The sequence below is a fragment of the Aotus nancymaae genome, unplaced genomic scaffold, assembly GCF_030222135.1.
Source record: "Aotus nancymaae isolate 86718 unplaced genomic scaffold, 86718_ANA_hifiasm-v0.15.2.pri h1tg000009l, whole genome shotgun sequence".
In the NCBI taxonomy this organism is placed as follows: Eukaryota; Metazoa; Chordata; class Mammalia; order Primates; family Aotidae; genus Aotus; species Aotus nancymaae.
In genome coordinates, this window is record NW_026988420.1 from 15,430,282 (window position 1) to 15,448,697 (window position 18,416).

At 40.6% G+C, this 18,416-nt stretch overlaps 1 protein-coding gene across 2 annotated transcripts in view; it reads left to right on the forward strand.

Moving 5' to 3' along the window:
• The window catches only part of RNASEH2B (ribonuclease H2 subunit B), a 139,427-nt gene that overhangs the window by 54,243 nt on the left and 66,768 nt on the right, over nucleotides 1–18,416 (forward strand). The window contains exon 10 of one of the 2 annotated variants that reach the window (XM_012466240.2): nucleotides 15,380–15,901. The exons of the other annotated variant lie outside the window; for it this stretch is intronic. Coding sequence (XP_012321663.2) covers nucleotides 15,380–15,412 — 33 coding nt within the window. The 3' untranslated portion in view covers nucleotides 15,413–15,901. Of the gene's footprint in view, nucleotides 1–15,379; nucleotides 15,902–18,416 lie in introns of those variants that run through there. 2 annotated transcript variants of the gene reach the window in all.

An 18,416-nucleotide genomic window follows, 5' to 3' on the forward strand; every position in this document is an offset into this window, starting at 1 on the left:
TTCTATCTCGTTGATCTATAGAATCGTTAGCTCTTCTTGTTGCATTGATCCTTTTGCCATTATGTAATGTCATTCCTTGCCTCTTTTGATCTTTGTTGCTTTAAAGTCTACTTTATCAGAGGCGAGAATTGCATCTCCTGCTTTTTGTTTATTAGTTTATTTTTACTCTCTGTTTGATTGGTAAATCTTCCTCCTTCTCTCTGAGTCTTTGTGTATTGTTGCATGTAAGATGGGCCCGGATGCAGCATACCGATGGATTTTGGCTTTTTATCCAATTAAAATATATATAAGTTTAATACCGGCGTTTGATGCTAGCTGGCTGTTTTGCCCATTAGTTGATGTAAATTTTTTATTGTGTTAAAGTTCTTTGCTTTTTGATATATTTTTGGAAAGGCTGATATTGGTTGTTCCTTTATATGTATAGTGCTTCTTTCAGAAGCTCTTGTAAAGCAGGCCTGGTGGTGGTGAACTCTCTAAGTACTTGTTTGTTCGCAAAAGATTTAATTTTTCCTTCGCTCATAAAGCTTAGTTTGGCTGGATAGGAAATTCTGGGTTGAAAGTTCTTTTCTTTAAGGATATTAAATATTGGTCCCCACTCTTTTCTGGCTTGTAGGGTTTCTGCTGAGAGATCTGCTGTAAGTCTGATAGGTTTCCCTTTATGGGTAACCTGACCTTTCTGTCTGGCTGCCCTTAGTATTTTCTCCTTCATTTCAACCCTAATAAATCTGGCGATTATGTGCCTTGGGGTTGGTCTTCTTGAAGAATATCTTTGTGGTGTTCTCTGTATTACCTGGAGTTGAATATTACCCTGCCTTGCCAGGTTGGGAAAATTTTCCTGAATGATATTCTGAAGAGTATTTTCCAACTTGGATTCATTCTCTTCATCACATTCAGGTACACCTATCAAACGTAAATTAGGTCTTTTCACATAGTCCCATATTTCCTGGAGACTTTGCTCATTCCTTTTCATCCTTTTTTCTGCATTCTTGTCTTCTCGTTTCATTTCACTGAGCTGGTCCTCGACTTCTGATATCCTTCCTTCTGCTTGATCAATTCGACTGTTTAAACTTGTGCATGCTTCGCGAAGTTCTCGTGTTGTGTTTTTCAGCTCCATCAATTCACTTATATTCTTCTCTAAATTGTCCATTCTCGTTAACATTTCGTCAAACCTTTTTTTAAGGTTCTTAGTTTCTTTGCATTGGGTTAGAACAAGTTCTTTTAATTCACAGAAGTTTCTTATCACCCACGTTTTGAAACCTGCTTCTGTTATTGGAACACACGTGTAATCTATTAAGCCTTGTTCCGTTACTGATGAGGAATTGCAATCCCCTGTAGAGGGAGAGGCATTCTGATTTTGAGTACTCTCTACCTTTTTACGCTGGTTTCTTCCCTTCATTATATATTTGTCCGTCTGTCGTCTTTATAATTACCGACTTTCTAACTGGGTCTCTGACGTCCAACTTGTTGATTCCCTGCGCCGAAATCTGAGCAATCCACTGAGCCGGCCAAAAGAGCGGTGTTAAGATTGATGGTGCTTTTCTGCCCGGGAATATCCGGACTCTGCACCGAGAACTGGCGTGCTAAGGCACCAGCAAAACCGCCACGCCGGCCACAAGAGTCGCCCTGGCGACCCGTGGAGCTCCTCCACTGGGAATCTCCTGGTCCGTGAGCAACTAATATTCGTCTGAAAGTGTGGCGTCCTCTCTTTCTTTGCGCTTTCACTGGGAGGTACGTGCCCGAGCTGCTAATCATCAGCCATCTTGGATCTCTCTCTTTGTTTTTTGTAATCTGTTTTAGTTCTTTGTAGATTCTGGATATCAGCCCCTTGTCAGATGGGTAGACTGCAAAAATTTTTTCCCATTCTGTTGGTTGCCGATTCACTCTAATGACTGTTTCTTTTGTCGTGCAGACGCTGTGGAGTTTGATTAGGTCCCATTTGTCTATTTTGGCTTTTGTTGCCAATGCTTTTGGTGTTTTGGTCATGAAGTCCTTGCCTACGCCTATGTCCTGAATGGTTTTACCTAGATTTTCTTCCAAGGTTTTTCAGTATTTCTTTAAATACTTTTTTCCATTTTTTTCCTCCCTTTTCTTCCCACTGCTCAGCTTCTGGGACTTCAGTTTCAGGTCCTGTCACTGAGTTTCTGTTTTGTTGGTTTTTTTTTTTTTTATGTTCCATTTTTAGACAGTTTGTCTTGATGTATTTTCAAGTTTACTTTGATATGTAGTATTTCATCTTCTGTTAACCTCAGTTATTTAATTTTTATTTTAAATATTTTAATTTTTAGTTCTAGATGTTCCATTTGGTTCTTTATGTCTTCTCATATCTCTTCTTATTATGCTTACAGTTTTCTTTAAATATTTCAATATGGTTAAAATAGCTGCTTAAATATCCTTGTCTGCTAGTTCTATTATCTTTGTTATTTTCTATCTTCCAGGTCTATTTCTCTCTCTTTTACTTTTTTATTTTGAAATAATTTTATACTTATAGAAAAGTCACAAAAATAGTAAAGAGAGGTTAGATAATAACATTCACCCAGCTTCCCTCAATATTAGTACCTATATAACCATACTACAAGGATCAAAACCAGAAAATTTACCACCTTATTGTACTTTGACCTATCTTTCCACTAATATTTTTTTAATTTCAGAATCCAGTCTGTGATTCTACATTGCATTTAGCTGCCACATCTCTTCAGTGTTTTCTGATTTGTAAGAGTCCCTCAGTATTCCTTTGTCTTTCAATGACCTTGACACTTTTGAAAGTACTACCCAATTATTTTGTAAATGCCCCTCAATTTTTTGAAACTATGTTAATATCTTATTTCTCGTATGATGATTTCACTATACTACTAACTAATAATACTAATAGTAACAAACACTGTATAGCATTTATGTGCTTGGCAGTGATCTAAGCACTTTACATATAATAACTCATTTAATCTCTATGACAACTAGAATCGTACTGTGCCATAGGTGCCAGAATAGCGACACCCACCCAAAGGACAAAAGATGAGAGGAGAGGCTGCTTAAACACTTGCATTATTATCCCTGTTAAAAGTTAGCTTCTTAACAGGAACTCTGTACTTTTCAAGGTTGTGTCTTGCACAGTGCTGAGCACACAGTATGCAATTAGTGAAGAGTACGTGCATGATAGTCAGATAGGTTGAATTATCTCAACAATATTCTCACTAGTTGAGACTTGATAGTTTTTTCCAGGAAAGTCAAGATCTTTATCTACCTTTAAAGTGCCTAAGCTGTTTTCTAGCTTTCTTTTGGGTCCTTGAATATGCCAAGCTGTTCCCACACTGTTGCCTTTGTATGACTGGTTTGTCTCTATGTGCCTTTTTCTGAATCCTCACATGACTGGCTCCATCTTGTTATTATCTTATCTTTAGGATGACTTTTCCAGAGACCCAATCCTTGACCTTCCTCCCCTGACCCCACCCAGCTCCTACTCAGTACACTCCATCCCATTTTCCTGCCTTACTCTCTGCATAGGACCTTCCCTGACTAGTCATGCCCGGCACAACAATGCTTTGGTTGATAACAGACTGCATTATGCAATGGTGGCCCCATAAGATTATAACGAAGCTGAAAAATTCCTATCACCTAGTGAGTTGTAGCCATCATAACAGATGGTAACACAGTGCATTACCTTTTCTATGATTAAATAAGTTTAGATATACAAGTATTTACTATTGTGTTACAACTGCCTGTAGTATTCAGTACACTAATATGCTGCAAAGGTTTGTAGCCCAGGAGCAATAGGCTGTACCATATAGCCTAGGTGTGTAGCAGGCTACACCATAGATCTGTATAAGTTGTATAAGTACGCTCTGTGATGTTCACACAACAATAAAATTGCTTACAACACTTTTCCCATAACGTATCCCATCATTAAGCAACACGTGACTGTACACACACAGCATCTAACTTGGGGTTGCATACAGTAGACCTTCAACAGATGATTGTTGCATGAGAGAATTAACCAACCAATCCATCAGTCTGTACTGGACACCCTAGACAGGTGTTCCGTGGTACAGTGTTGGAGTCCTCGACACCCTTGTGGCTAAACCTTGAACTTCAAGAGTCATTTTGAGAATGAGATGCATTAGTATTTGAAGTCCAAGGACTTACTCATAAACTTATTCATAAACTTATGTGGGCCTTAAATTTGTGTGTTAATGTTGCTAATGTTGTGTTAATGTTGTTAAATGAAATAGATACAGTCTTTAATCTCGCTGGATAAAGGGCTGTGAATTGTCTTTTGTCAGTTGATTGAACTACACAATTACTGGAGTCGTTTTACATGCCATTTAGAGTATTTATATTAAGCCTACAACCTAAATTATTGCAGCTTGAGAATGTATGTGTTCTTTATAAACTCCTTGTATTCACAGGAGCTTGAATAGGAACTCACGTTATGATTTAGCTACAAATTATTTGGGAATTTGGGAAATGGGCAATTTTGTTTTATTGCCTATTTGACTTTACCTTTGATGCCAAGTTAAAGATCTCGCTTGCAATGTACAACATTAACTGAGTTGAATAATAATTGAAAAGTGAAAAACAAAAGCTATTACACATACAAAGTGCTGTTTGGAGGAATAATATTAAGAACAAATCCATGTGGGCTTACATTTACACATAAAATGTTCATAAACACGTCTATACACATAAGTACACACAAACATAAATGCATACCCACATATGCACAGACACAGACTTAGATATGCATATCCTGTCCTTCTTTAAAATTCTTTAAGGAATATCAAACCTGAGCCTTTTTAGACTTCATTGTACTAAACATTAGGATACACTAGCCTACTCGAATGCTTTGGCCCTTTGCTTCTCTTACTTATATTATTTTTCTTTTTGATTAGTGTGCCGAGTTTGGGAAAGCTTCAAAACATTTCTACAAACTGCAAAACCACTTGGGTACACAGACAAGAGCCTCCATCTTTTTCATCAAACTATACATAAATTTTTTCTGAAACTGATCCCAGGTTACCAACATTCTTTTCTTTTTATATCTAATTTATCTTCAATTTAAATTTTCCTTGTACTCTCAGACCCTGTCATCTTTCAAGATTTATGCTGCTCGGTTCTGCACTGCCAAAGAGACTCACCTCTGTAGGGCTTAAACTGGATGTCACCTGGAGTCGTCTTTTGTTTGTTCGAGTCCATTTCATATGTGCTGCTGTCCATTCCCAAAATCATATTTCTCTTATGTGGGGCCTTAGCGATATACAAAGGCAAGCTGTGAGAACCTGAAGTGTACCCATTTACTTACTAAATGTACAGTGTTGTTTTAGTATATGCAAACTTCTGACAACAGTAAACAGATTTCTCAATCTTTAAAAATATAAATAAAGTGAAAAAAGGACACCACATGATCAACCATGTTTCATTCAATTAAACAGACTAATTAATAGAACATGGCAGGATTGTTCCTGGTTGTAGTCTTAGTTCCGCCTTAATTCTGTGAGCCGTGGAGGAAGTCACTGGCATTGCTGGCCCCAGTCACCTCTCAGCAGGAGATGGGACTACATCATCGAGATTTTTTTATGTCTTTCCCTCCAGTTACTGGTGCTTCGGGAGCCACGTCTCCCTTCCACCTGGGAGGAAAGCGCTTTTAGAGCTCACTTTCATGCAGTACTTACCGTGCACTAGGGACTCCCCTAAACTCCTTAGATGAACTAGCTCATGTGTTTTGCCCGAAGAAAGTCTGGAAGAAAATACAATAAAATGCTCAAGCTGGGTTTTGTGGTGTCCGTGATATGTGTATATGTATATTTCTTTTCTTCATTTTCCAAAGATTACTTCACTTTGCAATGGAAAGAAATACAAAGAACACAATTGTTGGAAACTAATAACAAAGACTGGCAAAGTGCTTTGCAATTTTTAAAGCACCTTTAACATGAATTTATGTGTTTAATCTTTCCAGAAGCCTTATGGTACAAGGGGTATTATTTCTCCCATTTTGCGGTTGAAAAAGGGAAGCTCACCTCATTTGCCCAACATCACTCAGCTAATGAATAACTGAGCCAGAACTTGAACTCGGGAGCTCTCACATCCGGACTTCACCACATCAAATTCCCTTTCCCCAGGGGCCCTAACTTTGACTCTGTTACATCCTAGAACATCACCTCTTCACCAGATTTGAAACACAGCCTCTTCACATAGTTTAGGAGTTGACTTTCTCTGTTCTTAAAGCTGATCTAACTTGACTAGCTGCGTTGCATTACATATTTTCTCCCAAACACCCTTTTCTCTAGGACTAATCCAAAATTTGAATATCTTGGGAGTTAGCTACATCGTAGTGAGACCTCTTCCTGGAAGAGCTCCAGGTCTAGAGAAGCAGGTGGGAGAGTGTTTTCCAAGTGTGCTTAGAAAATGTTTATGGGCTTTGTCCTCATCTGAAGAATCAGAAATGATTTGTTTTTTTTTTTTTTTGTTTTTTGTTTTTGTTTGTTTTGTTTTGTTTTGTTTTGAGACGGAGTTTTCACTCTTGTTACCCAGGCTGGAGTGCAATGGCGCGATCTTGGCTCACTGCAACCTCCGCCTCCTGGGTTCAAGCAATTCTCCTGCCTCACCCTCCCAAGTAGCTGGGACTACAGGCACGTGCCACCATGCCCAGCTAATTTTTGTATTTTTTAGTAGAGACGGGGTTTCACCTTGTTGACCAGGATGGTCTCGATCTCTTGACCTCGTGATCCACCCACCTCGGCCTCCCAAAGTGCTGGGATTATAGGCGTGAGCCACCGCGCCCGGCCCATGATTTGGTTTTTACGCCTTTGTATACACTCTGAGATTATACAGTCCTGAGGTTTATATATTCCTCAGAGCCATTAGACTGACTGAAAGATTTCCTCCCTATGTTTCTTAGTATTTTTACAGTTCTCACAGCAATTACATAGCAGTATTTGAATTAACCTTGGCTGGGCATATTCACTCAACCCTGTAATCCCAGCACTTTAAGAAGCTGAGGCCAGAAGTTCTAGTCCAGCCTGGACAGCATAGCAAGACTCTGTCTCTACCAAATAAAATAAAAATAAAATAAAATAAAAAATTATGCAGGTGTGGTGGCACGCACCTGTAATTCTAGCTACTTAGGAGACTGAGGAAGGAGGAAGGATTGCTTGAGCCCAGGAATTCAAGGTTACAGTGAGCTATGATTGTACCACTCCACTTCAGTTCGGGTGACAGAGTAAGACCCTGTCTCTTTAAAAAGTAAAATAAAATAAATTAATCTTTACAATAACCCTCCAAGGTAGACCAGAAAGGGGGTGGTATCCCTGTTTTATTGATGGTCAATGTAAGTTCATGCAGACGGTAGGTGGCCAAGCCCAGATGGCTGCCCTCCACCCTCAAGCCCAGGCCTTATTTCTTTTGCTTACCCAAGGTTCTTATTCATACCATTGTCTGTGTAACTTATGACCATTTAGCCTTAATCTGTTTTAATTGCAAACTTTATTTTAAGAAAGGGAAAGATCACATTTATTCTGCTGCATTTTCTTGCTTTATTCACAATGAATTCAGCAGGTCAATTTATCCTCAACAGTGGCAAGCCAGAATTTAAGTAAAGCTTCTACTTAGCTGGTACATTTGCATGTCAGATCTTTAATTCAGCTGTCAATGTTTTAGCATTTACTGTACTTTCATTAATAAACGTTATTTTGATGGTCTCAGGCTAATCAAGACTATTTGAGAGAGGGGACAGCACCAAATGAAATTTACGGGGAAATCAGAGCTGCTTCATGGACTTTAAAAGAATTGTTACTTTACATATGTGTTTGAATTGGAATACATAAAATTAAAGTTAGTCATGTTGTTCTTGCATAAACAAGCAAAAGAAGCCAAGGAATCAACTTAGGTTTATTTGTTCCTTTAAGAGCATGTACTGAGCACCTGCTGTGTGCTAGAGATGTTCTAGATAGTGGAAATGCAGATATCAACATGGCAGGCAAAAATACCTGCCCTCAAGAATTTCCATTCTAGAGTGGGTAGACAGATGGCATGTCAGATAGTGCCAGGGCCTACGGAAAAAGCTGAGCAGGCAGGGTGCCAAGTTCTGAGGAGTGGGTGGTCAGAGAAGGCCTTGCTTCCTTCTTATTCACATTCTGCCATAGAAATTTGATTTCCATGTACATGTTTTTTGTAACATATAGCTCCAAAATAAGTTATTTTTAACTTCGCACTCAATAAAAACCAACTTGTAGTAATTAAACCTGTTCAGTACATTCTTCACAGGGCTATTAGGTGCTACTGCTTCTATCAGCAGCAAGTATATGCTTATCTATTTTTTATACATTGGAGTCTACATAAGGCTTCCTGCTTTTTTTTTTTTTTTTTTACGTGGTATGTTTTTATTGCTCAGTAAATTTCAGTTAACAATTAGTATCATTGTCATGTTTACTTGAAGGCTCATCTCAAGTAATTTTTTCATGATAGCTTTTAGAATTTTTTTTATTGCATTTTAGGTTTTGGGGTACATGTGAAGAACATGCAAGATTTTTGCATAGGTGCATACGTGGCAGTGTGATTTGCTGCCTTCCTCCCCTTCACCTATATGTGGCATTTTTCCCCTTGCTATCTCTCCCCAACTCCCCACCCCCCGCTGTCACCCCCTACTCCCCACCAACAGACCCCAGTGTATAGTGCTCCTCTCCCTGTGTCCATGTGTTCTCATTGTTCAACACCCTCCTATGAGTGAGAACATGTGGTGTTTGATTTTGTGTTCTTGTGTCAGTTTGCTGAGAATGATGGTTTCCAGGTTCATCCATGTCCCTACAAAGGACCCGAACTCATCGTTTTCGATGGCTGCATAATATTCCATGGTGTATATGTGCCACATTTTCCCTGTCCAGTCTATCATCGATGGGCATTTGGGTTGGTTCCAGGTCTTTGCTATTGTAAACTGTGCTGCAATGAACATTCGTGTACATGTGTCCTTATAGTAGAACGATTTATAATCCTTGAGATATATACCCAGTAATGGAGTTGCTGTGTCAAATGGAATTTCTATTTCTAGGTCCTTGAGGAATCGCCACAGTCTTCCACAATGGTTGAACTAGTTTACACTCCCACCAACAGTGTAAAAGTGTTCCTATTTCTCCACATCCTCTCCAGCATCTGTCATCTCCAGATTTTTTAATGATCGCCATTCTAACTGGCATGAGATGGTATCTCAATGTAGTTTTGATTTGCATTTCTCTAATGACCAGTGATGATAAGCATTTTTTCATATGTTTGTTGGCCTCATGTATGTCTTCTTTTGTAAAGTATCTGTTCATATCCTTCGCCCACTTTTGAATGGGCTTGTTTGGTTTTTTCTTGTAAATCTGTTTTAGTTCTTTGTAAATTCTGGATATCAGAATGGGTAAGCTGCAAAAATTTTTTCCTATTCTATTGGTTGCCGATTCACTCTAATGACTGTTTCTTTTGTCACGCAGAAGCTGTGGAGTTTGATCAGGTCCCATTTGTCTATTTTGGCTTTTGTTGCCAATGCTTTTGGTGTTTTGGTCATGAAGTCCTTGCCTACGCCTATGTCCTGAATGGTTTTGCCTAGGTTTTCTTCTAGGGTTTTTATGGTGTTAGGTATTATGTTTAAGTCTTTAATCCATCTGGAGTTAATTTTAGTGTAAGGTGTCAGGAATGGGTCAAGTTTCAGCTTTCTTCACATGGCTAGCCAGTTTTCCCAACACCACTTATTTCCCCATTGCTTGTTTTTGTCAGGTTTGTCAAAGATCGGATGGTTGTAGATATGTTGTGTTGCCTCCGAGGCCTCTGTTCTGTTCCATTGGTCTATATCTCTGTTTTGGTACCAGTACCATGCTGTTTTGATTACTGTAGCCTTGTAGTATAGTTTGAAGTCTGGTAGTGTGATGTCTCCCGCTTTGTTCTTTTTGTTTAGAATTGAGTTGGCTATGTGGCTTCTCTTTTGGTTTCATATGAAGTTTAAGGTGGTTTTTTCCAGTTCTGTGAAGAAGGTCATTGGTAGCTTGATGGGGATAGCGTTTAATCTGTAAATTACTTTGGGCAGTATGGCCATTTTCACGATATTGATTCTTCCTAACCATGAACATGGACTGTTTCTCCATCTGTTTCTGTCCTCTCTTATTTCGTTGAGCAGTGGTTTGTAGTTCTCCTTGAACAGGTCCTTTACGTTCCTTGTTAGTTGTATTCCTAGGTATTTTATTCTCTTTGTAGCAATTGTGAATGGCAGTTCGTTCTTGATTTGGCTCTCTTTAATAAAGTCTGTTATTGGTGTATAGGCATGCTTGTGATTTTTGCACATTGATTTTGTATCCCAAGACTTTGCTGAAGTTGCTTATCAGTTTCAGGAGATTTTGAGCTGAGACGATGCAGTCTTCTAGATATACAATCATGTCGTCTGCAAATAGAGACAATTTGACTTCCTCCTTTCCTATTTGAATGCCCTTTATTTCTTTTTCTTGCCCGATTGCTCTGGCTAGAACTTCCAGTACTATATTGAGTAGGAGTGGTGAGAGAGGGCATCCTTGTCTAGTGCCAGATTTCAAAGGGAATGCTTCCAGTTTTTGCCCATTCAGTATGATATTGGCTGTTGGTTTGTCATAAATAGCTTTTATTATTTTGAGATACGTTCTGTCAATACCTAGTTTATTGAGGGTTTTTAGCATAAAGGGCTGTTGAATTTTGTCGAAAGCCTTCTCTGCATCAATTGAGATAATCATGTGGTTTTTGTCTTTGGTTCTCTTTATGTGGTGAATTACGTTTATAGACTTGCATATGTTGAACCCGCCTTGCATCCCCGGGATGAATCCCACTTGATCATGGTGGATAAGCTTTTTGATGTGCTGTTGCAATCGGCTTGCCAGTATTTTATTAAAGATTTTTGCATCTATGTTCATCATGGATATTGGCCTGTAGTTTTCTTTTCTTGTTGAGTCTCTGCTGGGATTTGGTATCAGGATGATGTTGGTCTCATAAAATGATTTGGGAAGGATTCCCTCTTTTTGGATTATTTGGAATAGTTTCAGAAGGAATGGTACCAGCTCCTCTTTGTATGTCTGATAGAATTTGGTTGTGAACCCATCTGGACCTGGGCTTTTTTTGGGTGGTAGGCTCTTAATTGCTGCCTCGACTTCAGACCTTGTTATTGGTCTATTCAGGGTTTCGACTTCTTCCTGGTCTAGGCTTGGGAGGAGGCAAGTGTCCAGGAATTTATCCATTTCTTCCAGGTTTTCTAGTTTATGTGCATAGAATTGTGTGTAATAATCTTTGATGATGGTTTGAATTTCTGTGGAATCTGTGTTGATATCCCCTTTATCGTTTTTTATTGCATCTATTTGGTTATTCTCTCTTTTCTTTTTTATTAGTCTGGCTAGTGGTCTGTCTATTTTGTTGATCTTTTCGAAAAACCAGCTCCTGGATTTATTGATTTTTTGAAGGGTTTTTCGTGTCTCTATCTCCTTCAGTTCTGCTCTGATCTTAGTTATTTCTTGTCTTCTGCTAGGTTTTGAGTTTTTTGATCTTGCTCCTCTAGCTCTTTCAATTTTGACGATAGGGTGTCAATTTTAGATCTCTCCTTGCTTCTCATGTGGGCACTTATTGCTATATATTTTCCTCTAGAGACTGCTTTAAATGTGTCCCAGAGATTCTGGTATGTGGTATCTTAGTTCTTGTTGTTTTTGAAGAACATCTTTATTTCTGCCTTCATTTCATTGTTTATCCAGTCAACATTCAAGAGAAAGTTGTTCAGTTTCCATGAAGCTGTGCGGTTCTGGGTTGGTTTCTGAATTCTGAGTTCTAACTTGATTGCACTGTGGTCTGAGAGACTGTTTGTTATGGTTTCCGTTCTTTTGCATTTGCTGAGGAGTGATTTCCTTCCAATTATGTGGTCAATTTTAGAGTAGGTGTGATGTGGTGCTGAGAAGAATGTATATTCTGTGGATTTGGGGTGGAGAGTTCTGTAAATGTCTATTAGGTTTGCTTGGTCCAGGTCTGAGTTCAAGTCCTGGATATGCTTGTTAATTTTCTGTCTCGTTGATCTGTCTAATATTGACAATGGGGTGTTAAAGTCTCCCACTATTATTGTGTGGGAGTCTAAGTCTCTTTGTAAGTCATTAAGAACTTGCCTTATGTATCTGGGTGCTCCTGTATTAGGTGCATATATATTTAGGATCGTTAGCTCTTCTTGTTGCATTGATCTTTTTACTATTATGTAATGTCCTTTGTCTCTTTTGATCTTTGTTGGTTTAAAGTCTATTTTATCAGAGACGAGAATTGCAACTCCTGCTTTTTTTTGCTCTCCATTTGCTTGGTAAATCTTCCTCCATCCCTTTATTTTGAGCCTTTGTGTATCCCTGCATGTGAGATGGGTATCCTGGATACAGCATACCGATTGGTTTTGTCTTTTTATCCAATTTGCCAGTCTGTGTCTTTTGATTGGGTCATTTATTCCATTTATGTTTAGGGTTTATATTGTTATGTGTGAATTTGATGCTGCCATTTTGATGCTAGCTGGCTCTTTTGCCCGTTAGTTGATGCAGATTCTTCATTGTTTTGATGCTCTTTACCATTTGGTATGTTTTTGGGGTGGCTGGTACTGGTTGTTCTTTTCTATGTGTAGTGCCTCTTTCAGGAGCTCTTGTAAAGCAGGCCTAGTGGTGATGAAATCTCTGAGTACTTGCTTGTTCGCAAAGGATTTTATTTTTCCTTCACTTATGAAGCTTAGTTTGGCTGGATATGAAATTCTGGGTTGAAAGTTCTTTTCTTTAAGGATGTTGAATATCGGCCCCCACTCTATTCTGGCTTGTAGGGTTTCTGCTGAGAGATCTGCTGTGAGTCTGATGGGCTTCCCTTTATGGGTAACCCAACTTTTCTCTCTGGCTGCCCTTAGCATTTTCTCCTTCATTTCAACCCTGGTGAATCTGATGTTTATGTGCCTTGGTGTTGCTCTTCTTGAGGAATATCTTTGTGATGTTCTCTGTATTTCCTGGACTTGAATATTGGCCTGCCTTGCTAGGTTGGGGAAGTTTTCCTGGATAATATCCTGAAGAGTATTTTCCAGCTTGGATTCATTCTCTTCGTCGCATTCAGGTACACCTATCAAACGTAGATTAGGTCTTTTCACATAGTCCCATATTTCTTGTTGACTTTGTTCATTCCTTTTTACCCTGTTTTCTCTAATCTTGCCTTCTCGTTTTATTTCATTGAGTTGATCTTCGACCTCTGATATCCTTTCTTCTGCTTGGTCAATTCGGCTGTTGAAACTTGTGCATGCTTTGCGAAGTTCTCATGTTGTGTTTTTCAGCTCCATCAATTCACTTATATTCCTCTCTAAGTTGTCCATTCTCGTTAGCATTTCATCAAATCTTTTTTCAAGGTTCATAGTTTCTTTGCATTGGGTTAGAACATGTTCTTTTAGCTCACAGAAGTTTCTTATTACCCACCTTCTGAAGCCTGATTCTGTCATTTCATCACACTCATTCTCCATCCAGTCTTGTTCCCTTGCTGGTGAGGAGTTGTGATCCCTTGTAGGAGGAGAGGTGTTCTGGTTTCGGGTGTTTTCATCCTTTTTGTGCTGGTTTCTTCCCATCTTTGTGGATTTATCCACCTGTTGTCTTTCTAGTTGTTGACTTTCTGATTGGGTCTCTGAGTGAACGTCCTGTTTGTTGATGATGAAGTTATTTCTGTTTCTTAGTTTTCCTTCTAACAGTCTGGCCCCTCTGCTGTAGGACTGCTGAGGTCCACTCCAGGCCCTGTTTGCCTGGGGATCACCTGCAGTGGCTGCAGAACAGTAAGGGTTGCTGCCAGTTTCTTCTTCTGCTTTGTCCCAGAAGGATACCTGCCAAATGTCAGTCTGAGCTCTCCTTTATGAGGTGACTCTTTGGATATACGGGGATCAGGGAGCTGCTTGAGGAGACAGTCTGTCCTTTATAGTAGCTCAGGTGCTGAGCTGTGAGCTCTGTTGTTCATTCAGAGCTGCTGGGCAGGTACGTTTAAGTCTGCTGCAGCAGAACTCATAAACCCCTTTTTTTCCCCAGGTGTTCTGTCCCGGGGAGTTAGGGCTTTATTTATGAGTTTCCGCTGTGCTGCTGCCTTTTTTTTTTCAGGGCTGCCCTGCCCAGCAAGGAGGCAGCCTAGTCACTGTCTGCCTGCAGAGGCTTTGCTGAGCTGCTGTGGGCTCCGCCCAGCTGCCGTGTGAACTTCCCTGCAGTCCTGTTTATATGGGTGTAGGTAGAACTGCCTTGGCAATGGTGGCCTGCCTCTGTAATGACGGACTCTCTCTGTAATGGCGGGTTGCCACAGTAACGGCAGGCTGCCTCAGCAATGGAGGACTGCCTCCGTAGTGGTGGAGTGCGTCGGTAATGGTGGATGCCCCTCCCCCACAGAGCTGGACCGTCCAGGGTTCAGCTGTGCTTGCTGTGAAACTCTCAACCCAGAGCGTTTCCAATTGCTGTTTTTTTGTTTTTGTTTTTGCTTTTTTTGTGGGGGTGAGGCCAGCCGGGCCTGACCACCTGGCTCCCTGCCTCAGAGCCTTTTGTTTTTAAATTGAGCGGTCATCTCTCTCCCAGGTGTTCTGGTCACCTGTTGAAAAGTCACCGGGATCTGTGTGATTTCCCGTGCGGTGACCCACTGCACCGGCTGAAAGAGCAGCTCTGAGATTCCTGGCACTTTTTTGCCTGGGAATCTCCTGGCCTGGCTCTGTTTCAGTCCCCCCCAACAGGGGACCCAGTACCGTTTACTCTGCACCAGGAACTGCCACACCAGGGTGCTGGCAAAACAGCCGCGCCGGCCAAAACAGCCGAACTGGTGACCCGTGGGGCTCCTCCGCCTGGGAATCTCCTGGTCTGTGGGCAATAAAAATCCATCTGGAAATGCGGCGTCCACTCACCCTCTGCACTTTCACTGGGAGCTGCAATCCTGAGCTGCTCCTAACCGGCCGTCTTGGATCCACCCGGCTTCCTGCTTTTTATGAAAGGAACTGCCTCTTTAAAAAAAAGAAAAATCGTTTAATAATTACTCATGTCAACCTTATTGTCATGCATTTCTTGTATTTTTTTTTCCTATATGACGGTGTTCATTCCGTAAGTTTGGGCCACCTTAATATTATATTTCACTCCCTTTGAACATTTAAAGAAAAATATGCTGCTTGGTGCCCTCTCCAGGAGCCTGATATGAACCCTAGAATGAGATCTCAGAGGCCAGCCATGATGGGAACCCCTTCCTGCATCTGAGGTCATCTTGTAGAAGTGAAAATGCTCAGCTGCCCTCAGGACTAAACCAGCCAGCCCTGTGTTTCTGTTCTAGCAGCTGCAGATGGTGCTTGGGATTTCAGGTGACTGTTTCTCCTGACCAGGACACACACATGTTTTCCTTTCCTCTCTAGATGGCAGCACAAAGACAGAAAAGGGTCAAGTGATGGTGGCTCCATGCGAGGCTTGGCGGTTCCCCTGCAACTTCAGACACTCCCAGAGGGCTCGGACTTTTTCTTCTGCACTTGCTAAAAAATCGCCAAGTGCCAAAAGGTGTATTTTAAAGCTCTGACTGTAAATGCTTTATTTCTTTGATCAGTACTACTAGTCTGTGTGGGCAGCGGCATTCCTCCCTGGAGCACTCACCTAGGCAGTTCCATGTGGAAGCTTGAAAGCATCCCAGCTATGTACCTGTACACAGTCTGAGGACCTCAAGCTTGGGTCAGGCCAGCATGTTTTAGGTATGGATGTGGTGACTCTTGATTTCACCCTGAAAGCTTTGGCAAACCAAGTTTCAACCCTTACTTTAAATACTTACAAAAAAACTGACACTTCTTTATTGCTTATCCATTTGGCTGCTTCTAATTCATAACGTATGTAAACATTGGCATTTTATCTCTCCAGGAGTTATTAAACATTTCTTCCTTTTTAAAGGATTTTCTAGTATGTATATTATTTTATTTTTCAGAGTAAGGACGTAAGAGATGAGGGAAGGTTGGAAGTAGATGCCAAAAAGTGATTTGATGGGGAATCTGGTACGTAGTGAATATGTTTTAGCAGGCAGTGGGAGGTTTTGTGCAAAAGTGTCTGGATTTGAGCTGGCTCGTCCACTTGCTGTGCAAGAGGAATGTGTGGGTGCTGCTCAGCTGATCTTCCCTTATTCACACAGGACCCCAATCTGCTTCTTCAGGCAATAACTTTGTTTCTGAATCTCTGACTCCAAAGAGTATTAATAATTAGACCCTAGTTCTGGGCAGCAGTCTTATCATTTTTCCACACCTTCCTTCACATGTAGAAATTTTTGTTAACCTCAGGGACTTTTAAAATTCCTGCCTGTCCGCAGTGGACAGGTGAATCTTCTACAAAAACCAAAGCCACAGGATACTGATGATGTCCAAGTTTGTCACCAGAAACCCTGCTCTCTTAGCTGTGCCTCAAGTTTATGTTCTGACACTTCAGATTCAAACACCTAATATTACAAGATTTCATTCAATTGTTTTTTTCTTTTCTCAAGTAATTCACGATCATTCTCACAAAAAGAGAAGGGAAAAATGATCCCCACCTCCCACTGCCAGCAGTACCCAGATTCTCCTGGCTGCCTGCGTCCTTGGCCCTGAATCAGGTCCTTTTCTTAGTTATCCAGTTTCCCACTTCCAGTTTCTGTCTTTTTCCTTGCAGCCTGAGCAGCCCTACAGTCACCATTCATGTAATCCATTTCATCGTTTTATCTGAGAATCCAATCCTATGGAGCTCTCCTTCAGAAATACCTCATGGGAAATTAAAATTAAGACAAATCAAGAAATATAAAACTCCAGCACTTGAATAAGCCCTTCCTTTTTATTTTTATTTTTTTTATTTGCGACAGAGTCTTTCTCTGTTGCCCAGTCTGGAGTGCAGTGACGCAATCTTGGCTCACTGCAACCTCTGCCTTCCAGGTTCAAGTGATTCTTCTGCCTCAGCCTCCTGAGTAGCTGGGACTACAAGCACACAGCACCACACCAGCTAAGTTTTTTCTTTAATTATTTTTAGTAGAGATGGGATTTCACCATGTTGGCCAGGCTAGTCTTGAACTCCTGACCTCAAGTGATCCACCCGCCTCAGTCTCCCAAAGTGCTGGGATTACAGGCGTGAGCCACCGTGCCCAGCCAGCCCTTCCCTCTTCATGCCCACTGCCACTGAGCATCAGGCTGTTCTCGAGGGCAGAGACCATATGGCCCACGTCTCAAGTGGAGACACACTCTCAGTGCTAAAAACACCAAGATAGCACTGAACATCCCATGTATGCCCCCACTCAGCGCGAGTCACTGACACACAGATAAGGTGACATACTCCTTCCATATCAAGTTGTCAAGGACTTTTAGAAAACAGCCATACTCAGAGCTGGAGAGGACGTGGGAAGTGGGCCTTGCTGGTAAGAATAGAAAATGGTACAACTTCTGGAGGCCAACTTGAAAATAAATATTAAAAGCCCGAATGTGTTGTATTTCCTTTGTTTCAGCAGCATCCATTGTTAGAAACACAGTCTTAGGAAATAATCATGAATGTGTGGAAAGATTTAACCATAAGAATATTCACTGTGGTTCTGTTTAAATAGTAAGTAATTGGGAAAAAACTAAATTGGAGGGCTGAAATTATTTTTTAAACTTTTGTACTGGGCTGTGTAAGGTGTCTTACACCAGTAATCCCAGCACTCTGAGAGCCCAAAGTGAGAGGATCACTTGTGCCTAGGAGTTTGAGACCAGCCTAGGCAACACAATGAGACCCCCATCTCTAGAAACAAGAAAAATTAGCTGGTCATGGTGGTATGTGCTTATAGTCTCAGGTACTCGGGAGACTGAGGTGAGAGAATGGTTTGAGTCTGGGAGGTCGAAGCTGCAATGAGCTGTTGATCATGCCGCTGCACTCCAGCCTGGGTGACGGAGCGAGACTCTGTCTCAAAAAATAAGTTGTACTGCAAGTATAAGTAATAACTCTTTTTCTCTTTCCCCTCTTCTTTCCTTCTTTTCTCTCCTTTCTTTTTTTGTCTCCCTTTTTTAGAAATTTTCTAGATAAACATGTTACTATTATGCTAATACAAAAATAAAAATACTTAGTTGGTTAGTTTATACCATTAGTTCCTCATAACTTTCCTCTCCAGATTATAATCTCTTTTAAATTTTCATGTCTCATTTAGTAAGTTTCTTGGAGGAAGAATCATACGATATATGTTTCACCATTCTTTGCTTAGCACTCACTGAAGTAGATCATAGCAAATCCTACCAGAAATCAAATAATTGCTCTTCTATCCCCCCACCTTTAGAGTTTCAAATCTCTACTGTTTGATTCCTTGACTTCCCAACCCAAAGATATATGATTTGCTTGAAATTGTGTGTTTGGGGCATGTACACACATGCTGAAATTAATTAATTTTGCTTTGAAGGTTTCCTAAGGGCCCTGGAAATAATTGCAAAT